The sequence below is a fragment of the Lutjanus erythropterus genome, chromosome 12, assembly GCF_056507025.1.
Source record: "Lutjanus erythropterus isolate fLutEry1 chromosome 12, fLutEry1.hap2, whole genome shotgun sequence".
NCBI classification, from domain to species: Eukaryota; Metazoa; Chordata; class Actinopteri; order Lutjaniformes; family Lutjanidae; genus Lutjanus; species Lutjanus erythropterus.
The window spans coordinates 29606719-29630574 of record NC_139328.1 but is presented as its reverse complement, the minus strand read 5'-3'; the positions used below and the strand labels follow the sequence as shown (position 1 = coordinate 29630574).

The 23856-nt window shown below is 38.1% G+C and overlaps 1 protein-coding gene across 1 annotated transcript; it reads left to right on the top strand.

Annotated features, from left to right (window-relative positions):
• Positions 1-1340: 1340 nt before the first annotated feature.
• Positions 1341-22123, top strand: oxsr1a (oxidative stress responsive kinase 1a). Its single transcript, XM_084731819.1, has 17 exons — positions 1341-1584; positions 2097-2209; positions 4670-4778; positions 6270-6411; positions 7262-7317; positions 8899-9008; positions 9135-9236; positions 10130-10263; positions 10388-10436; positions 10539-10604; positions 10776-10898; positions 12165-12200; positions 12358-12501; positions 13965-14070; positions 14161-14229; positions 17253-17317; positions 18231-22123. Exons 1-17 carry the CDS (start codon positions 1515-1517, stop codon positions 18303-18305), a joined length of 1569 nt encoding a protein of 522 aa, XP_084587945.1. The 5' UTR covers positions 1341-1514; the 3' UTR covers positions 18306-22123.
• Positions 22124-23856: the final 1733 nt, after the last annotated feature.

The following is a 23856-nucleotide window of genomic DNA, read 5'->3' as shown; positions in this document are numbered from 1 at the left end:
CAGGGTCCATCTGCTTTTCATGAAACTTCTTGGCAAGTTCCCAAATTCCAACATAGAGATTGAAAGATTAAAGTACCCTAAAACTAAACCTTACTGTGAAAAGTCTGTCTGCAGTTCAGCTGTATTATCAAAGTGCATTCACTCAAGTTCTGTACCAAAGTACATTTTTAAAATATTTGTGTTTCTCTTAAACAATTTTATGCTACTTTATTTTCCTACTCCACTACATTGTGTTTAACAACTATTGTTACTACTTTTCAGAATTTTACATCAAAATATAATGAATTCATTAAGAAAAATAATTATTATAGATTGAACTACCCAGCATAAATGAGTTAAAATTAATACCACCTCATCCAGGAACAACGCCATTGCTTATATTCAGCTCAATTCATTATTTGTTCCGTAGACAATATGTACAGCAATAAGCATAAAAAACACAGAGAAAGACATTTTAAAACAAGTAATATAACATAGAAATAAAAACCAAAAAACATAAGAAATCTTCTGAATATATTTCTTTACTTTTATGAATGCAATAATATTTGCATTCAAATAATATATGCAATTAAATGTTTAATAATACACAATAATTAAAAAACAATCTTTGAAAATCATGGAGGTCATGAACATGAAATAGAAGTGCACTGTATAACTTATAGCTAATGCAACACCAACTTGGGCCATTCTGCATAATGAATTTTGCCTTTGTTAGTTTGGTAACATTTTGAATGCAGGACTTTTTTTATTGCTAGCCGTGGCATTTCGTATGGTCTACAGGCCTCGGCCTTTTAAATATCACTTCATACGAATGAGCAAGAAATTGTCAATAAAAAAGACCCGCACTTAGTAGAGGCATTAGCGTCCTCTGCTGGGTTTATTTTGCCCAGTTTTATGGTCGTGTCTAAAAAAGAACCCCAGAACCGCGGTAGATCTCGCGAGAGTGAATATTTTAAGCCAATCCACGACATTTCCCTTATTCTAACCAAGTTCTATCTGCCCTTAACATACTTAGATGTAAACCACAGTACTGACCCATTATAAAACCTAATTATTTAACATATAGCATGCACAATGAAGAAACAATTCGTCTAAATCTCGCGAGAGTTTAGATATTCGTGGGTTCTCTTCTAAACAAGATTCGGTTTTAGAGGTAAGCATTCAGTGGTTCAACCAGTTCAACTACCGAACATGTCACAGACAAATTACTATAAATAATGACTTTCGTTTGTAAAATTTCTGTTTCCGAGTTTTTCGGCTTTCACAGACAATTGGCAGACTTTGCCACACTCAAGATGGCGACATCTCTGTGCCTCTCCTGTGAGTTCGTACGTAACACGATGCGTCAGTCGCGCGTAAAGTTGTGTTGACAGGAGCGGTCGGAGTTGTCAGCGGAACAGCAGCAGCCAGCATCATCGCAGCCGAATGGAGTAATCACAAAGATAGTATAATTCCAGACAGCCTTTCTGTTTATCATTTAGAAGCATTGTTTACACAGCTCAAACAACGACACCATGGCAGACGACCAGTCCTCTCAACCCTGGTCAATCGACAGGGATGACTACGAACTCAATGAGGTGATAGGTGAGTAGCTTAGCCTGCTAAAGTTAGCATCCTAGCCTCCCCTGTCTCAACAGTGGTGTCGGCTGCCAACTGCTACTAGCCAACTAGCATTGCATGTTTGTAGCTAACAGAAGGCCAGTTTCAACCCGTAGCTACATGTCAAGAAGGTTAACAGCTCTGCTAAGTTTCCTTCTGGGCATGTCAAATGAATTATTTAATGGTTTGTACTAGATAGCAAGCTACGGTTAAACGAATCCTTAGCAAGTCAGTATGAAGGTAAACGGCTAGCTAACGCTAGTTAGCCTAGGGTGCGTGAAGATTCGTCAGTTGCAGGAGAGGGTGGTGCTCTTTTACTGGAGGTATGACACGGATTATACTGAGACATACTTTACTCTAGGCAAGGTAACGTGACTGATGACTTTGAACAAAAAGGTTGGTCTGTATTGGTATCTAATGGCAGTTTTCTCCAGTTCAGTTAGATTTAGGTTGATGCAACGTATTATAGTAATTTGTAACTCTGCTGTTCTCCTCAGGGAGCGGAGCCACTGCAGTTGTGCAGGCAGCCTACTGCAAGCCGAGGAAGGAGAAGGTGGCCATCAAACGCATCAATCTGGAAAAGTGTCAAACTAGCATGGATGAACTCCTGGTAAGAAACTCGTGCAATGTGTGGCTTGTATCTGCAGTCCAGATGTTCTTTGTGTGTATTTGCTGGGAGTGGTGTGGGTTGGTGGGGTCAGTTTAGTCAAGGACAGATCAAAAGCTTTATACCACTTAACAACCACTGAATACAAGAGCTGGATCAAGACACAATCATAAAGAAATATTAAATACAACTTAATAGGTTTATGTGCAAAAATGTTGTTTTGAGCACTTGGCCACTGATATGTTTTCTGCACTTTATTCTACTTTTGACTGTTGATGTCCAAATGTGACACAGCTGCAAACACTGATGAGATGAGAGTGAAGTCAGTTTCCTCCACACACTTCACTCCCCCTGTTACATAGCTCATAACCACCTAGTTATCATCTGGAATCTAACAACAATAAATAACAGCTTGAACCATAATACAAATTATTGTATGTAATATTTAACATTTTGATATTTACAGGAAGTCTTTCATCAGTCTCAGAGAGCCTGTGAATTTATATGATGCAATATAGATGCATGTGCAACAGAAAGTTAAACTATGAAACTACAAAAGAAAAAAAATCGTCAGTCTTATATGTGTTTTTACTTGATTGATTCAGTCAATCAGTTCACAAACCAAACTTAAGTGTCAAACACTGTTGTGGGCAATAGTGATAAAATACAACCAGGGTATAACCCCCTTTATATAGCAATAGCACTTTATAATGTGATACAGTACCACAGAGTTTCCTGCAGCTCCTTGACAGAATAAATAATAATTTTTTTATGAGCTACAATATTAGGCTTATTAAGCTTCAGGGAAAACAAATACCTAAAGGCTGTGTGTTTAATGAGTTCAGTGACAGATTGACCAATGTCTAATAACTACATTGAAAATGAAATGCGTGAAGATCAGTCTGATTTATCTTGGCAGGCAGGTGATTAATCAATCACATGTATGTTGGTGGTGCACTAATATATCTGAGTACTGTGTTGCAATGTCTGGAAATTTTTTTTAAGTCTGTCTCATCTCTCTTTTCCCCCGATTTGGCACAACCAGTCAAGAAAGCGTGAAGAAAAGACACACTAGTAGCAGATCAGACACCAGGCTTTTCATAATCACCCATTGGACACATGATCTGAATGTTCATTTATTTATCGTTTATTTGATAGGGACAGATACAATATACATCGACAAGATGAAAACCCCTATCCAATACAAATAGTGTTTAGCAGAAGCCAATTTGCTACACCTGTCCCTAGAAGGGCTTTTATGAAAATAAGAGTTTAAAACAGTGAAAATGAGGGTAAACTGAGGACAGAATTATATAATAAAACAAAATAAAAAGTGAGTACAGCAAGATATAATAAAGTACACTTTCATTACATATATTATATTTAAAAACTAGATGTGAATACAGGTTTGTTTCTGAATTATCCAGCATTTGGTAGATCTCACAAAAGTCTGTAGTTTGCATTGAAATTACCTGAATAGAATCTGTGCTGAGTTAAACTAAAAATAGTATAGAATAAAGGAAGAAATGTTATTTTCCTTCTAATTTGATTGAGAAAACTTTGTAGACAAAATTCACTTGAGGGCAATCTAGTAACCTGACAAATCAAGCTAATTAATCACATTGATGCAAAAATCTGTAATCCTAATACTGCCATAGAACTTGATCATTGTTTTCCACACTGGTCTATTATAACAACACATAAACCACCATATTGAAATATTTAAATATTGAAAGAGATGACTACTTCTGTAGAGTCAAGATAGTGATCAGCATATATGTTTAGTTATTGGTACAGTTATTGGTATATGTTGCCCCATCTGGTAACCCTACTATATAGTTACAAGTATTACTTTTTTAATGTGCTTTTTGGTATAATTTTTTTCTGTTTAGCAGAGGGAATATTTGACATTAAAATGAAACTAAAGATCAAAAAGATGACCGCATCAATCATTTCCTCCTTATCCTAGCACTATTATTGCTTTTCAAGGACTATCAAATATTGACAATGCATTGTTTGCTATCAAATGTGATTATTGTATTACACATTGTATTGCCTTATCTCCTCCTCAGTCCTTGTGGGTGCACCTTGGTCCCAAATTTGCCTGTGTCTGTGATCTAGGTTAAAAATGTCTTGGCTTGATGTTTCAGTGGTGATGTAATCCAGGTAACTCTACTATCTGGAGTCAAAGACACCATGTGCTTTAGGATTGGTCTGTTTGAACAGGTCAGATTGACTGAGAGGAAAGCGTGATAGCAGGAGCTGGTTTGTCTTAGTCAAACCACACTTAGAGTAAGATTATTAGATGAAGTTCACATCAAAAGGTCCAATCCTACTTAACAAGTATGGCTGAGCTTGAGTTTGGAACTCAGAGTCATTTAATATTTAGTTAGTGCTTTGCTTTGAACCAAACAATTTCTGCTTCTTGTCTGACCTTGTGTCCCATATTTTCTGTCTGTGCAGAAAGAGATCCAGGCTATGAGCCAGTGCCACCACCCGAACATTGTGTCTTATTATACGTCCTTTGTGGTGAAGGATGAACTGTGGCTGGTGATGAAGCTGCTCAGCGGTGGTAAGTGCTGTAAAAAAGAAACTTCTGACTTCAGCGTCTGACTTGCCTTTGCTAACTCTTATCTTCACCTTGACTAGGGCTTGACTTTCTTTGCCATACGTCCTTTACTTTTTCCTTTTATCTCAAATAAGCCTGGATTTGAACTTTGACTGAGGGTTTGGATTAAGACACCGGGGAGCCAAGTGGTTGGTTGTGTAGTTGCTGCTTTCATTGGTTTCATACGTGGAAATTCAGCATTTCAGAATTGTTGGGTGGTGTGTTTTTTTTTTCCTAAGTCCCAGAGATAACAGGTATCTGGTTTAGGTGCAGCAAACAATAGTTGAGCCGCTACTCTGTCATAGATAGATATACAGATAGACAGATATACAGCACATAAGCAACATCTGTTTACAGTGCAGCCAAACAAACACTGAACAGAAAGAGTCTACTGAATGTAAATACATTGGATCAATGAAATATGCTGATGACCATAAATGATGTTAAAAAATAGGGTTTGACTTCATGACAGTCTTAAGAAATATGACTGACATTCTTGTGTGAAGTGTGAATTTTTGGGTGAGCTGAAAGCCAACTTGTAACATTTCCTCTGTGTAGCTTTAAGTGATGCCATTTAAAAGTTGGTCACGTGATATTTGACAGTGTTCAATTTACAGTCAGTGGGAAAACCACCACAAAAAGAGTATTTCTTACTACTGTTACTATTTTGTATTATCTCTGAATGTTTGATTCATTTCAGAGCATCTTTTTTTTCTCAAATTGTGAGGGCAGGATCCTTTTGAAGTAGCAACTTCAGGTGCAGTCTTCCTGTTGGTTCACTGTGCTGAGTTCTGGCAGGCTGTTTTGTTGAGAAAGAGGACACAGCTGCGAGTTTTGTTTATAGTACAATTAATTACATGGTTGCAGTGTTATACTGTGGTATGAAAATTGATGATTTGCACAACATGTACATTTGCTTATTTAAGAATTGAATTTTACTGTATTAGTGCTATTAAAAAACATAGGACAAAATAGTACAAACTAGCATTGCAACTAATGATTATTTTCGTTATCCACTAATCTGTCAATTATTTTCAGAATTAAATGTTTAGTCTTTAAAATGTCAAAAAAAAAAAAAAAAAAGGGAAAAATTCTCATCACATTTTCCCAGAGCTAAATGTGACCTTTTCAGGTATCTTCTTTTGTCCATGCAATAGTTCAGAATCACCAAAGACACAGAAAGGCAGCAAATTCTTACATTTAAGAAGCTGGAACCAGCAAATGTTTGACGCTTTTACTTAAAAAAATGAATGAAGCAATTAAGCGATTATCAGAATAGTTGGCAAATGATTTTCTTTTGATTGACAAATCATTTAATCAACAAACTGTTGCAGTTCTAGTATAAACCACTGTCAGATACGTGCCACTCAGTGTGGCTCTGTCTACCTGTTGGACTGGAGATTTCCTGAATGTGGTGTCAGCATGTTTTATAACACACCTCTGCCTCTCTCGCAGGCTCAGTGTTGGACATCATCAAGCATATCATCTCTCGTGGTGAACACAAGAGTGGAGTGTTGGATGAGGCCAGCATCGCCACCATCCTAAAAGAAGTCCTGGAGGGGCTGGAGTATCTCCACAAAAACGGCCAGATTCATCGGTGAGTTCTAGGGATATGTCGCGCCCAGGCTGCAAGGCAACGCCATGCTATCATTGTACACTGCCTTAGAGCAGTTGTATGTCTCAGCTCACTCTGGTTCTGAGCCCTTCATCTCTGCATATGAGCATGCGGTTTGAACTGGACCTCACTTCTTCAATATTTAATATAGTGAAAATGCATAATTGAGGAGGTTTGTTTTACATAAAAGTTGCTCGCAGGAACACTGTGAACCACCACTGAGAAGAACAGCCTGTCTTCATTCTCTGTGCCTTGTTGTAAGACAAGTGTTATTGTTTCACATTAACAGGCTCATGTCTCTAAAAACAGGTTCTCTTTAGTCACATTACGATTTTATAAAATTAGTCATTTAGAAAGGTGTTTTATTTTTGTGAATTTCTGCTACAATCATTTATTTGACTGGATTAATCCAATACTAGAAGGGTGTTTTGATTTGATATAAAATGTATTTGATGTTACCGTTAGGTCGTGAGAGGACACTATTTTCAGTCGACAGAGAGAGCAGCTGCTGATGGAGCTCAGACTTTCTGGATAACTTGCTTAAACCTAATAAGGAAAAGGAGGGAGGGAGAGGGAGGCGTCTGAGGCCAGGCTAATCCACTCCTGTTCTTTGAGCATAGTTTGCTCTCAGTGTATGCAAACAGAAATCAGGTGGGATTAAAATGAGGCAGATCAAAGGGGCAGCTTTAACGTGTTTGTGCGTAGGAGTAAAGCGTGTTTGTTCTTTTGCAAAGTCATCAGACAGCCTAACCGTTCCTCTGCTGGTGCAGCCGTCGTCATGTGACATCTTAATTCTTTATCATGTTTAAATCCGTCTTCTCTTCACATACAGGGATCTAAAAGCTGGAAACATTCTTCTTGGAGAAGATGGCTCAGTGCAAATTGCTGGTACAGTTTTTCTGTTTTCTCTGTATCTACTATGATTTCACTATTTTTGCATTAAATTTCTTTGTAGTTACGCATCCCTCTGTAGGCACTTTCTGTCTTTAAGCCCCAATTCCAAAAAAAGTTTGGATGCTGTGTTGAACATAAATAAAAACATAACACAATGATTTGCAAATCCCAACCCATATTTAATTGAATACAGTACAAAGACAAGATATTAAATGTTCAAGCTGATTAACTTTATTGTTTTTTGTAAATATATACTCATTCTGAATTTGATGCCTGCAGGAACATACCTGAAAAAGACCTTGTCTGCATGGCAGCATATGTTGCTCCAAAACCTGTGTGTACCTTTCAACATCAGTGGGGCCTTTGCAGATGTGCCAGTTACCCATGTCAGTGACATGGGGGTGTAAATCATAAGTTTCATCACGATACGATAATATAATGATTATTTGGACAACAGTATAATATTGGCCAATGTCACAAAGTCTGCCACGATTTAATTTCAATTCAGTTCAGGGGTGTGTGATCGATATCAGACCATCTCATATGTCCATTTTACACATTCAATTACATTTATTTCAATTGACAAAAAGCAACTAAATTACTATTCAGCATATTTTGTGACTCACCTCTTCCAGACATTTGTGACACAGACATGCCATGGCACATGACATGCCAAAACTGAAATGTGGATGTGTCAGACCACAGCACTCTTTTCCACTTTGTATCAGTCCATCTCAGATGAGCCTTTGCTCCAGAGAAGTTGGCAGCGTTTCTGCACGTTGACATATGGTTTATGCTTTGCATGGCAGAGTCTTAACTTGCATTTGTAGGTGCAGCAACAAACTATGTTTACTGACAACGGTTTTACAAAGTGTTCCCATGCCAAAGGCTGTGCTCCTGACATGCAAAAATTATCCAGATTCTCTGAATCTTTTAATGATTTTATTGATTATAGATGGTGTAATCCCTAAATTGCTTGAAATTGTGTGTTGAGAAATGTTGTTGGACCATTTACCCATGTAGTTTTTCTCAAAGTACTGAACCTCATCCCATTTGCTTTTGAACAACTGAGCTTGTCAGGATGTTCCTTTCATACCCAATCATGATACTGTCACCTGCTCCCAGTAAACCTGTTTACCTGTGGAGTGTTCCAAACAGATGTTCTTTTGTTTTTTTGAGTATTCAACAATCCTGCCCCTTTCTCAACTTTTTAAAAAAGTGATGCAGGCATCAAATTCATAAAGGTTATATTAACAAAAAAACAACAAAGTTGATCAGTTTGAACACATCTTGTCTTTGTACTGTGTTCAGTTGTGTAGGTTGGAAAAAAGTTTACAAATCATTGCACTGTGTGATTAAAACCCTTCATCACCGATGGCCGAGGGTTGTAGATTTGCCTATTAAAAATTCTGATACTTTGTCTACTTGAAATCACAAGGCCCACATTGTACTTAAACAATCACAGTCCTTTTTGGTGGAGATAAAAATGTCTAAATATTTAAAATGTAAGTAATTTAAAGAGATTTTTTGAATTTCTTTCTCTGTCAAACACTCTAAATCACACACACTCGCCAGACTTTGGTGTGAGTGCCTTTCTAGCAACTGGAGGAGACATGACGAGGAACAAGGTTCGGAAGACATTTGTGGGAACGCCATGCTGGATGGCCCCTGAGGTCATGGAGCAGGTGGGAGGCTTGTGTTGTTGTTGGTTTCTTTCTCTCCTTCTGTTTTCTCTCTCTAATGCCTCATAACTCACTGATAAAAGGAAAAGTCAAGTTTTTTGTTCACTTGGTTGTGCCTTTAATCCCCAGGTCCGTGGTTATGACTTCAAAGCTGACATTTGGAGTTTTGGGATAACAGCCATTGAATTGGCCACTGGGGCTGCACCATATCACAAATACCCACCAATGAAGGTACCTGTATGATTGCTCACTGGTATTAGTGTTTTATTTTCTTTATTTCACCAGGCAAAGATCACTTTACACAACTCTTAATATAGCAAATAAAGACCATAATAAGGGATTCCTTAAAGGCATGGTTAATCTTAATTGAAGCAGGGCTGTATGAGGTACTTATTATACTTACTGTATTTCCTGTATTAATGTACTGCTGTGGATTGGGTCAGCAGCTAAACAACAATTTAGCCACTTAAAAAAGGGCCACCTGAAAAAGAATCATTTCAGTTTGATCAGTTTTAAGTCTATGCTATATTTAGAATATTTTCATCACTTTAACTTCCTATCAGACAGCCTTTTCCAACAGGGCACTGCCATTATTTAAAACCACTCTCTCCAAACCAACCACACTGCACTGGCAAAATCAGTCATTTTACCTTGTAGAACACAGGAGTTGCAAGTCCAACATTGCCTCAGTTTGTTAGCTTGATTAAGTTAATGTGAGGCTTCTGTGTTTTAAAGGATTTGACTAACACAAATAAACAAACCAATTCAGGCAGCAGTAGACTATCATGTATCTTGTTCTGTGAGGTAACATGACTATTATTATGTAAGGATCCTGGTTGAGAGAGAGAGATATTTTGCTTGTATAACAGTGGTTTCCTGACTGAAAAGGCTGTCTGATGGAAAGATACAGCATACTCTTAAACAGATAATGATTTATCTGATCATTGATAAGTACCTTATACAACCACACTCCAGATAATCTGAACTATCCCGTTAATTCTGAAGAAGTTTATTGAGCTCATTTATTTCTGTCCAGCTGTTCTGCACAGAGTTACTCTGATAAAGGTTGCTCAGTTGATTTTAAATCCGTTAACTGACTGAATCTGATCTTTGCACGTCTGCAGGTGCTGATGCTGACTTTGCAGAACGACCCTCCCTGTCTGGAGACGGGCATCACAGACAAGGAAATGGTGAAGAAGTATGGCAAGTCCTTCAGGAAGATGCTCTCCCTGTGTTTACAGAAAGATCCTGAAAAAAGGTCTGCCTCCAAAATCCCAAAAACAATTTATTTTCCTATTGCTATATTGAAGTTGTGCTTGTTGTTCTTTCCATTAGATCCACAGTTGTGTAATGAAGAGCTCTGTGTCTCTTTTCCTATTTAGGCCAACTGCAGCCGAGTTGCTGAAGCACAAATTCTTCACAAAAGCCAAAGTGAGTCTTATACAATACTTTAACAAAATAAAGTGAAATATTTTTGTGTTTCTAAGATAATCTTTACAGATCAGGTAAAAAATGTTTCTCTCTCTGTTACAGAATAATGAGTATTTGCAAGAGAGGCTCCTAAATAAAGGTCCAACAATTACAGAGCGGTCCAGAAAGGTTTGATAGTCATTACTAAAACACTTTGTTGCTCAGCATAGTTGCTTAATACTGGGATACATCCTGTTTAACTCTGAAAAGGATTAACCAGAAAGAGATGATGAATGAGTCAATATTAAGTGCTGCATCTTTTTTTTTTCCTTCCTTTTTAATAAATAATGCATGGTGTAGGTGCGCCGTGTGCCCGGCTCGAGTGGCCGTCTCCACAAGACAGAAGATGGTGGTTGGGAGTGGAGTGATGATGAGCTGGACGAGGAGAGTGAGGAGGGCAAAGCTGCTGTGGCAGCTCTGCGGGTGAGACTCTGCATGCCAGCTTCATCAAATCGTCAATCCAATTTACTTTGTGAAGCCACTACAGTTATTCCTTAATGCACACTGCATGCTTAAGACCAGCAGATGGTGCTGTTGGATTGTTAGTTTGAATATTTCTAAGCCAAGGCCTCCTGCCTCAATAGTAGTATAGTTCAATTTAGGTTACTCAAGTCAATCAATCAATCAATACACCACATGCCAGAAATCTCGATCTTGAGAAATCTTTTATCTGCACAGAAATAGCTTGTAACTGTAAAATAACGGGTAGAAGTTTTCAGGAAATAGGTCTTTCAGCTTGCTAGTTGATTATGTATTTACTAGGGATGTTTCTGGTGATTAATTTCCCTGTCAATGAAACAAATTTTCTTTTAGACTAGTCAACTAGTCTAAGAAAACACCCAGAAACCCGTCAAATTGAGCACAATTTATTTATCCATAAGTTTAAACATTGTCAGACAAAATATTTTGTGTATTAAGAGCCATTTGATGCCATTAATCACATTCTTCAATAAACAAAGTCATATCTGCAGCTAACTATTCTCCTTACAGGATAACGTCCACATGCCTGTGTTGAATGTGGTTACACATTGCTCTGGTCAAGTGGTTAAAATGCCAGTTGATACTGGCACAGCCAACATAAAAACAATACTGGATATCATCTGGTGCGCTTTCTACCTCACTGGACTACAATGTCAGGCTATTAATGCAGGGAGACGGGCTGCAGCCCTGGCTAGTGGCAGGTGGCTGCGCAGCATCTTAGAGCCAACAGACTGGTGTTGTATATTGATAAAATATTTAATAGTTTAACCAACTAGTATTTCTGGTGCTGGTTTGTAAGGGTAGCAGCAACAACACATTATGCACGTCCCTAGTACTTACAGTGAGCTGGCTGTTTAGACATGTCACAAGGCCTCAGTTTGACAAAAAATTACCTTATATTGACTTAGTAAAGGTTAACTTTTCCAGAGTAAAAGACTTAATTGTAAACAATATAATGTTTCTTAAGACCCCACACCTGCGCAAATCACCTGTTATAATTCTTCTCTGATGTGTTATGCTCAGTTCATGTCTTGGTGTGGGATTTTACTGTCTGTTATCTCAACTGTGATTTCAGTTAAGCCCTGCATTTAAAGTCACCTTGTATCAAATTCCTTCAATCCTACAATGCTCCATCAGTCCGTACATCAGGGGGATAAAAGGAGAATTGCATGTTTTTAATCCTGAAAATTTGTCATGTCCATTCTGCAGTCACCCAGAGTGAAGGACGGGTCTCAGAATATGGAGGTGAGTGCATTTGTAGTGGACATGACCTGAACGTCTTGATTTATTGTAATGCCCCGACAGAGTGATCTGCATGACTGTCCTGCGTGTGTCCTCTTTTTTTCTTTTCATTTAAAAGTCAAAACACCCACTGATTTATTTGCATATTCGTGTCTCTTAGCTTTTCCCTCCAGCAGATGGCTCCACGGGACATCTGCAGCCACCTGCTGCAGCACACGAGAGCCCTGCAAGTGTAGGCCAGACAGCAGAGGACGTTCCAGCACAGGCTCAAACAGGGAGCCCTTCACATGCACCCACTGCTCAGGTAAAAACATGACAGTTAGTAACGGGAGTGCTTTTTGTGTTTTTTGACATTCATAGTTTAGGGCAGCATCTATGAAAAACATAATTAAGCTGTGTCTCTCCTAGAATAAAAAAAAAGCTTAAAACAGGCTTACTGATTTCAGTATTTGCTTCACAGGTCCCTAATTAAATGCTGTTAACTTTGAGATTAGTTCCTCTGTGGAGTTTGACCAGAGGCTCTTGTTCTTTGATGATTTATGATACATTTTCTCATGTCTTCCATTTATTTAATAAACTGTTCATTTGGAAATAGGAATGCTTTTGCCACTCTCATATTGTGTATTTTGGTGTATTGGGCCTACTGTAAATGCATTTTGGTTAGCTTTAAATGGGTTTGTAAAGGTACCCTGCGTAATTTTCTGTGGAGTTGCAGCTGCATTCTCTGTTACTCACCCAAGTGCCATATGTGGACCCTTGAGGTCTAACAAAGGTGTTAGTTCCTTTCGTTGTGAAAGCATTTTTCATGAAAATTTTAAACCTGCATTGCTTTTATCTACGATTAATAGTTTACAGACTACTTCCTATACTACCTTGTTGGTGCATTACAGTGTTTCTTGATGGTCGTTAGGTGAAGTAGCACAGAACCAGCTGCTGGATATAAATTATTTATGTGCATCTTTATGAATGTGCCATTACAAGTGGCGATCCACTTGTGAAAACATGGCTTCATAGTGTTACTATTGGCCAAACTCTGAACTGCACCTTTAAAGGTTGTATATACAACATTCCCTGCCACTGGATGTTGTTCTTGAGCACCAGCAGGTCTCAGGTCAAAACAGATGGGCGTGTTTGCCCACCAGACTCTTTTGACAAAAACAATAAATTCACCAACCTGATCATCATAAAACACACATAAACAAAATAAAACTCTCCAAACATGTCTTGTTTTATATTATCACTGTTCCAGCAATCAACACCTCTGTTTTAAATCCTGAAATCACCGAGTTAGATGTGAAAATATTGTGGCTGAATGGGTCCACTAAAGGTGCTTGGTTTTGCCACTGACAGGCTCAGATTTCTGTGGCTGACAACAATATGGATTTAATCACTACAGAGATAGACAGTTTCTGGTTAAACAAAAAGGATCTTACTCTTTAATTTAAAAAAAAAGTATTTTATATTGCTCTCCTCAAAGCCAACAGTTTCATGAGGAAGGAGTCACATGGACTCGCATGCACTAACAAGCAAGAGCAGCTAGACCAGCTACCAAAACAAACAACACAGATGCCTGAATTAATACACACCCAGGAGTGTGACTTTGGTCTCTGAACGCAATACTCCACTAAATCTTTACATAGCAAGTAGTTGTTTGCTGCTAATATTAATGTTCAGAATATCATTTATAGGACTGTTTGGGTTCAGCTTTCTGAAACCTCCACACACCGTGCTTTGTGCTGTACAGTAATTACTGTTGTTCTGTTGCAGGATCCAGCTGCAGCCAATACCAGTGTTCCCATCAGCCTTGTCTTGAGACTGAGGAATCCTAAGAAGGAACTCAATGACATCCGATTTGAGTTCATGTCTGGCAGAGGTTGGGAAGCACTTTTTGAAGATCCTCTTTAATACTGTTCCAAGAGACTTGAGTCTAACACTGTTTTTTCCTCTCCATGTTGGTGCTCAGATTCTGCTGATGGAGTTTCTCAGGAGTTGGTCTCAGCAGGTCTGGTTGATGGGAGGGACTTGGTCATAGGTAAGTAAGAGATATAGCACAGATAAACTAGTATTTACTAAGCCTGGTCCTTACTGCTGAGTCTTTATAATGGACTTTAAGTTGGTTGCAGCATGTTATTAGAATGCATTGTTAAGTTTCCTGTCGTCTTACTAAATATCTTTTGACGCATAAAGAGGAACGCATTTCTCTGCGCTATCAACAAGCGATTCTGCTCCGCTGCTCTTTTCTAATTATGTAGCTTTATAATAACCTCATGAATTGTTGACGTAAAGCTTTTTATTTGTTTCTGGATGAGTGTGCAATTACTTCTTCTGCAACAATGACATGAAATGGGCAGTTGTCTTATGTGATGTTTTGCAGAGCGGGACTTTTCTGCTGTGTGTGTGTCTGTTTCTATGTCTGTCTAGTCGTCTCTCTATTTAGATACAACATATAAATATGTGGAATAAATTAGGGCTGGTCACCATAGCTTAAAAATCTATCACACTAAAATGTTTAAGTTTATCGCTAATTTTTAATGACCTATTTTTAATTAATGCCAGGAGAAAAAAAGGTTGATTTAACCACTTGATTTTGAATTTAACTTAATTCATCAGGGTACACAGGTAACGGACTAAATAGCCTTAAAAAAAAACAACAACAACAAAATACTGGCCTACTGGCAAGCTGACCTGACCTTTTTTTATTAAAAATTTCCTAACTGTCTGCACATCACACTGTTTCTCTTGCTGTGTGACAGGTAGATGGTGTAACTGATCAACACACCTGTTAAATGATTGTCCGTCTGTGTCTTTTCTAACACGCTCCATTACCAAGGGACATGACATGATGTGCTTTCATGGTGGTTTCCATTAAGTGGACTTAATAGAAAGTATTGAATATTTTATTCAACAAATTTGTTATTGCTATTGTTGAAGTGTCTCTTAAGATTTACATTGCCTTGAATAATTACATAATCTAAAAGAGATGATCACAAACAGCAGTGGTACTATTTCTCATTGTTAAGTCAATATACAAGATGTGCCATTGTTGTTTCAGAGTTGATCAGTACTCCAAACTTTGTTGTTTAAAGTCATCACTATAGAAATGGCCTAGATTTTGACTTGATGCCTGTGCCTGACTATGTGTAAGATTTCTGCCTGGTCTTAGTAAGAACAAGCCTACATGATGCAGTTGCTTAACTATTAGGGTAGATTCTGAACTAAGACGAATACTGTTGACATATGACGCCTTCAATCTTGTGTTTCTAGATTTCTGTGTTTTTACAGACACATAAGGAATTATTGTGTAATATTTCTTTAAGGGAGTTTTATCATGACTACAGAAACCTTTTGTAAATGCCTTAGTATGATGAAGGTTGTCTGATGTTGACTGCTGATAGTTGTTGGTTGTGATTAATGGTTTAACAACATGTTCATTGCTCACCACCCGTGGCTGATAAGGCTAATAATTAGAGATGCACCGATCGACCGGCCAGAGACTGAAACCGGCCGGTTTTCAGCGTGACCGGCCCTGACCGGTGACTGGCCAGTCAGCGTCACGTATCCGATTCTGTGCCCCTCATTGTCACACACATGTTCTGCACGATGGTCACGTCATGCATGCAGCAGACAAACTGACCATGATATCAACACAGCACTGATAACACCTACACAATCAGACACATGCTTGCTTGAAGCTGGTGTCAGGGACAGATTCCAAGAACAGGATAAGGAGAAGACAGACAGTCTACAACGAGACAGAGCAGCTGACAATGTCGCAAAACAGCTGTTAACTATGTAGCTCTTCAGGCTAATGTTAGCCAGCAGCAGACTGCTGTTCACAGACGGTCAGTTAAAATCTCTCCTCCTGGTCTGGCTGAAGAATAAACAACCTGTGTTGATGTGTCTCCTCAAACATTTTCTCATCCAGACTCATTTAACTTCTGCATCTGTTTTTCTCACGGCAAAGTTTTACCGCAGCAAACTGTTGTACAGCGTCTGTCGCAGGATTTCGCGAGTCATCACATTCAGCTGATTCATAATCTTAATGTAAAACTATAATAAGCCCTGGCTGTAACCTGGAGGACTTTGGAGAAAATTTAAATAGTATTTAATGAATATTTAACAGTCAGTGTCTTATTATGAACATCTAATTTAATTTTTACAAGAAACGTTGCAAAAATGTTTGTGAATGCTGTCGATTACAGTTCTTAGAAAGACTGAAAATTGAAATCGGCCAAAATCGGAATCGGCAGGTCAGACCCTTATAAAAACCAGAAATCGGAATTGGCTAAGAAAATTGCAATTGGTGCATCTCTGCTAATAATTAGCTAATTGTAGCAGTATGAAGTAAATGGAGCATGCTTATCTGTCACTCACTGCTGAAAGTACAGAACTGAATGAAACACTAATATTTTTTTGTGTAATAGTGCAGCATGAACTGAGCATTATAGAGAAAGAGCAGCTTTATTGATCATGATTGAAGGCTCTATATCACAGGAAATGGCACTTTCAGGTGTTAAATGAAAATTTTCTTGCCATGCACCTTCTTTTAACTATAACTAAATGCCCATGGTCACAGCACAAGACATTTCAGTCATTACTGCCAACAAACCAATCAAATGTGTTTAGTGTAGGCACCCAAATACACACACACACCTTTTGGCTGACCCACTTCTGAACTTGCTGTTGTTGCAGCCAGCCGTTAATGAGGTCAAGTGTTCTGAAATTCAACACAAAATTTATGATTGCTGTGACTGGTTACCTATTTCTGTAAGTGCCATCTTTCTACTGATTGCAGTACAGCTTAACAGGTCAAAGTCTATTTTAAAAAAGCTAAAATATTTTTGGGGGGATGTTAAGTACTTGTGATTTAATAAATATGCTTAAGTATGTAAAACCACTGGCATGTTCTGTTCTGGATACAGCTGGTTTATGATTTTATTGTATGCATGCTGTTCCCAAACCAGGTACTGTCTGTCTTGAGAAGTCTTATCATCTGTTTTTAAATTGACTTATCATCTGACGTGGTCCTCCCACTTCTTTTTGTCTTCTGTCTAGTTGCTGCCAACTTGCAAAAGATTGTTGATGATCCTCACAATAACAAAAATGTGACTTTTAAATTGGTAAGTACACAGAGAATGGATTTAGTGTACTAAGAAACAACCCTGATTCCAAAGAAAAATCATGTTTGACCTGTATTCAATAGAATACAGTGCAGAGACAAGATATTTCACTCAAACACACCTTCTGAATTTGATGCCTGCAACACATTCTAGAAAAGTCAGGACCGCGGCAACAATAGCAGAGGAAAGTTGTGAAATGCTCAATAAACTAGTTTGGAACATTCCACAGGTAAACCATTGATAACGGGTGACAGTATCCTGATTGGATGGAAAATTGTGCTGTGGCCTGACAAGCCAGCATCTGTGATGGTATGGGGGTGTGTTAGTGCGCGTTGTACGGATAACTAGGGTAACTTTAGTTTTTCTCCTGTGTGCTTTTTGAACTTTCAGGTATCTGTATTATTTTACCGTTTCATATTCGCTTTCAGCTGTATCAGAGTCGTGTTAAATTACTGCTGATGAAACCCCCAAATGAAAACATTTCCTGATTGTGTTGTTTCATAATAAAATCATTTAAATAATGAAACAACAGGGGACTTAAAGAACCAGTGTGTTTATCCCAGAGCTGTACATGAATGTTTTATTCACGGTTTACAGCCGCTCGACTCGAGGCTCCTCAAGCTTGTCTTCACTTAAAAGACATTGAAGACATCAAATTCAGAATGAGTGTATAATTACAAAAACAATTGAAGTTAATCAATTTGAACATTAAATATCTTGTGTTTGTACTGAGAAATATTCAGTTAAGTGTATGTTGACAAGGATTTGCAAATCATTGCATTCTGTTTTTATTTCCATTTTATAAAATATCCCAACCATTTTGAACTCAGGTTTGTATATTTTAGTATGATCAGTTATTGTTGCCATAGATTTGAAGGTAGTACAGTTTATGATGTTGTTCCCTCTCTTCCAGGCATCTGGTGTGGAGGAGTCTGAAATTCCTGATGATGTTAAACTCATTGGATTTGCGCAGCTCAGCATCAGTTAAGTCAAGCAGAGCCAGTAACAAAAGGACAGAAACCAATGGTATTGCACAGCTGCATTGTAGTCAATTCCAAGAAACCACTACTGCCAAAGAGAGGAGGGGGAGGAGGAGGAAGATGATGAAGAGGAGAAGACATGAGGCTGGCAGGAGTGTGATACTACTGCAGGATGCATGAGGACCACATTGAGAAGAGGCTCAGTTCATCACAGGAATCACACTTGAAACGTTTACAGTGCGCTTATACAGTAAATGGGAGAAGAGATGCAATCAATTATATCAACTCCTAATTTCTTTTTTTCTTCCTCTTCATACATAAGCACAATCCAAACCATCTCCTGCCAGTACTGGAAGTGATTGCCTTTTTTTTTTTTTTAAATTCAACTGTGCCACAAAACTCAAGAGTGTCATGCCACCTTTATATGGCACTTTATGCTACACTGAAATTGAAAAGTGTAAATTCAGCCTTAGTCAAACTATAGATTTTACCAGTGCGTTTGGTGAAAAATCTGTGATTGTTAGGTGTACTCTGTGTACACCTATCCAAGAAATTTAAGAAAAACTCCCATAACACTGATACAGATACCCTATAAACACATTGTAGCATAGTTTAAGTTTTGTAATTCTGTAAATTCAGATGGATTTTTACTTAAGATATAAGAAATCTACTAGATTCCTGTATAGATGTGTGGTGTGGTGGTTTTGTTAAAGCAGAACCAAAGAGTTTAGGCTCTGACTGCACTGCACAAATCAACTGTGACTGCTCTGTCCCACAACTGCAGTTACAACACATTGTCAGATGGCGTTTTCCCGAGGTATTTAAAGAGAATTACTTTCACGGATTGAGACCTGCCTAATATTCTTGTACTATGCAAATAGGTATTTTACTTTCACCGTATGTGACCACTGGTTGCTGATAATATTTCTCTTGGGTTGAATAAAGCCAGTTTTTGTGCTTGTACCTCACTGGGAGTTCATGAAGTTAACCTGCCAAACAGGGAGCTTTAGGAACTTGCAGTGAGAATTTACTTTTCATTTTCACAAGCAGTCAACAGAGTGAAAACTAAACACACCAACAAACAGACACGGGTAATAATTGCTGTTTTCTATGTACCCTTGTAAGAGGTCATTTTGCCTGTTTACCATTACTGATCTAACAGCTGGGAAGAATCCTGAATGCTGGCAATGAGTGTTGTGTTACAGGCTGACTGCTGATGAACTTGGAGAGGTGTGCATGCTCAAAAACTGAAAACATTCCACCTAATGGAAATAAAGTTTAAAGGGGCAGTTCATCCTAATTAAAAAAAAAAAAATTGTGTCGCTCATCTCTAGTGGTATTTAGTCATGCAGATAGTTTTGATCTCATTTTTGGGACGTTTGTCTCTGAGATTTCAGCCTCCATCCAATTGACTAAATAAAGATGGATGCTGCATTTCGACCTCCTCCCACTGTCTGATTCAAGCACAACCATTTTGTGCTTGTGATGTCATTTGGAACCAGAGGCTGCACAGCAGGGTTGGAGCTGTGGTATCAGGGTCCTGTCTGTGCATCCAGCCTACTCGGATCGTGAGTGGGGCTCAACTGTCAATCATATGAAACCCACTTTTTACAACAACAAATGATTTATTGAAACCACACTAATCAGAAATGAACACTTGAACAAACATCAGCATGATGAGAACTACCTGAAAATTCATTTGATGTGTACATTGAGGGTTTAGTTTGGCTCAAGCTCTGTCTTAATATGGAGGGGGGTGGGATTTATGACCTATACTGCAGCCAGTCACCAATGGGCGATCAAGATCTTTTGGCTTCACTTTAGGGGAGCTCTCTTGTTGTCTACCGTTTTGTTAGTGCTCCACCTCAATACAAAGTAGGTGAACGGCTCACCAGTTTTACCTGAAATAACTCAAAAACTATTGAATGGAGTGCCATGAACTTTTCTACATATATTAATAGTCCCTGAAGGATGAATCCTACTGACTTTGGTGATTCCTGAACTTTTCATCTAGGGTGACCACCAGGTCGAAGAGTAAATTTGTCACGTGCTTTGGTTTATGACCAAATACCTGCAAAACTAATGACATTCCCATCAGCCTCTGCTCTACTTGGTGTTTAATGCTAATTAGAAAATGTTAGCATGTTATCACGCTAAGATCATGCAACTGTGATTGTCATGACTCATTGATTTACAAAGTTATGTAGCTGTTAAGCTAATCTTAGCTAAGCATTAGCTTACTAACTATGTTAATGTTAGCTTCAACTTCAAATGTCCAATGAAGCTGGTTTTGCATACTGGAATCGTTGTTTGTTGACCACTACATACTTTTTGTACATAAATTAAATTGTCTTTGTCACCATTTTTTCCAACTGGAGCTCAATAATCTTAGTTCTTCCTGCTGCAACTTGATTGGATGTTGCCGGATTGAGTCAGACAAAGCCCATCTGGGCAATTATGTGTCAGCTTGCTGGGAATGAATGGTGTTAAAGTTTGTTGATTCAGGAAACGAATTGATTTGTGGCACACTTTTTGACACCATACCTTTTTATCTGTGGGCTTTGGGAAAGGTATCAAGTATGTTCAAGTCAAAAAGCTCAACTCCACATGATGATTTTTGAAGTTGAATCTAAAGTTAACAAATTTATGAGTCGAATCCAAGTCATGTGGTTGGAGTCCACACCTCTATCCTCCAGAATCTCTCAAAACCTCAGCAAATAAAACAAACTGTTGACATGACTGGATACCATGAGAGGTGAATCTTTAATATGTTGGTTGAAATAACCCTTTAAACTTTTCAGATGCCAGTTTATTCCGTTATTTTTTTTATCACTAGACAAGTTGTTTTGACAGTACTGTAGTCTGTTTGCTTTATAAACACTCACCAATGAATCACTGTCATCACTCCCAGTGTAGCTGTATGGTTGTTTTGTATCCCGTGCAAAGGGCTGTAAAATAGCTCCTAGTTCAGGTACTGATGTAAATGGTGTATGTAAAGATTGTTGTTGTAAATGTACGTATGATGGCAACTCCATGCACTGTCACACAAACATCATAAGGTTTGTATGTAATGATGTAAATGCATTGACTGTTTTAAGTGTACATGTCAGATAAAAGGAACATTTTACTTGTAAATATTGATTAAGGCAAACAGATTGAGACTCATCATGTTCAGTAGACAGTTTAATTTGTTTTGTAGTGTTTCCCACTGTTGGCCTTTGTCAGAACATCACTAATCATGCACAAATTATTTGTTCAATTGGCACCTTATTGATCTGTTAACATGTGTCGTTTTGGATGGGGCTTGTAATCACACACTCTGTGCTTTGATGTCATGATATGCATTTTCTCTCACCGACACCGGTCCAAGGTTGATGGATAAAATGTCATTTTAATAAGACGGACAGCACAGGTTACACTTCTCTCTCCTTGTGTGTGTGTGTGTGTGTGTGTATGATTTTGGTGATAAAATGATTGATCATCAGAGGCTTTGAGCTCACTTAGATTTTCTAAATTTATTTCCTTTTTATTGTTTACTCATCAGGAAACCATGCATTCTGCCTCTTTATGGGGTCACTGAATTATTAGTATTAATTTTATCATTTGATTGGAAAGGACATTTTTCTTTTTACACTTTTTTCCCAGATCATTACATATATTTTTAAAATTTGATTAATTATAAAATGTGTACATCAACAAATGCATAATTTGAAGTGGAATATTTGTGATAACATAAGAGATTCCTTGACATATATAGATTATTGGAAAATGTCAACACTTGCAAATGATTTTTAGTAGCTGAATAAAGTCACATGATGGAATTAAACGAGTGAGGACAATGTTAATGCAAATTTAATGCCCTCAGGCCCCGCCCGGTATCTTTTTTTCTGCTTTAACAGGTCAGCTATTAAACCAAACAATGTTACATTTGGCACTGAAATGTGTGCTCACCACACTTGAGTTACTGACTAAATGTAGATAGTTAAACAGTTATGTTTTCTTTTATCATCACTTGAAACATAAGCCAAACTAACCGGGTTAGTCTCACACATCATCTGCTATAAAATGGTGGATTTTGGGGAGATTCTGAGAACTATCGGAGACTTTGTTTTCTTTCAGAAACTTCTTATTTTTGGGTTATCCTTCCCAAATGTCTTCCAGCCCATGTTATTTTCTAGTTTTCTTTTTATTCAGTCGGATCTTCAGGCTGACTCCAACCTGACTCTGACCCAGGAGGAGGATGGGACCTTCAGCAGGTGCCGGGTGTTTGTCCCTGTGGACTGGGATATTGGTGCCATCAGGGAGTTCGGACTCAATGAGACCACAGGGTGCCAGAATGGATGGGTGTACAGAAACGGGCTGTATGACGCCACCATAGTCACTGATGTAAGCCAAGTATGATGTGTGATTTGTCATTGTGCTGACTACCCTACTGATATTTACTGTTGTCTTTCAGTTTGGTCTTGTCTGCGACAGGTCTAACCTGGTTGAAGTTGTGCAGACAGTCTTCATGACTGGTTTACTTGCTGGTTCCTTCATCCTTGGACCTTTATCTGAATCGTAAGTGACTTAAAATAGATAGAACCCTAATTCCAAAAAAGCTGTGACTTACAAATTGTGAATAAAAACAGAATGCAAATAGACAATATATTTAATATTCAAACTAATAAACTTTATACACTCATTCTGAATTTGATGCCTGCAGCATGCTCCAAAAAAGTTGGGATAGGTAACAAAAGACTGAAAATTGTGGAAAAAACACCTGTTTGGAACATTCCACATGTGAACAGGTTTGGAATATATTAAATGTAGGTTGGAAAGTATTTGAAAATCATTACATTATGGTTTTAATTACATTTTACTGGGGCTGTCAAAGTTAATGTGTTAAATCAGCAGCTGGAAATGAATCAGCTCGCAAAGCTTCTGTCACCTGCCAGTGTAAACAGGCTTGTGTGTTTAGGCAACTGGCTCAGTGCAAATAAGCAGAAGTATAGGAGGGGAGACGAGCGAGTGCTGATTGAGCTGAAACCAGGTAAAAGTGAAAAAAAAAACAAAAAAACTGACCCACAACAGAGAGAGGTAGAGAGGATGTGTGAATATGGACAGATATATCAACTTGAAATAAAAACTTTTTATGATCATTAATCATATTATGAACAAACACTTTTGTGGCGCGTGATGTTTTTTTTTACTCCAAGTCTATGTACTTTTAAATATTTTATTATTTCATGGTGATCAATCATAACTGCGAGGGAGGAGAGACGAGCTGCAGAGAAGAGGGAGGGAGCAGTGAATGTGTGAAGTGATGACCAATATAAAAACTATTGATGATGAATCCTGATGTTACTGTACAGTTCTGTGGTTTAAACACTACAGATTAAAATATCTGTTGCTGCAAAGACCAAACTGACAGATGCTTGTCTCCTCCACAAAAAGTTTGTTACTGCGCGGCATTATTGTATGTCATGATGAAGAGTCCAGACTCTGTCTCTCCTCTTCATCTCCTCGCTGACAGCCCGCGGGATGACTTTGCAAAGTGTGAAAATTACAGAGAAGACA

What these genes read in the sequence shown, in the direction of transcription:
- oxsr1a (XM_084731819.1), top strand. Translation starts at nt 1,515, where the DNA reads ATGGCAGACGACCAGTCCTCTCAACCCTGGTCAATCGACAGGGATGAC. An exon ending in TGGCTCAGTGCAAATTGCTG is followed by an intron (nt 7,318 to 8,898) that starts GTACAGTTTTTC and finishes CACACTCGCCAG; the next exon opens with ACTTTGGTGTGAGTGCCTTT. An exon ending in CCCCTGAGGTCATGGAGCAG is followed by an intron (nt 9,009 to 9,134) that starts GTGGGAGGCTTG and finishes TTTAATCCCCAG; the next exon opens with GTCCGTGGTTATGACTTCAA.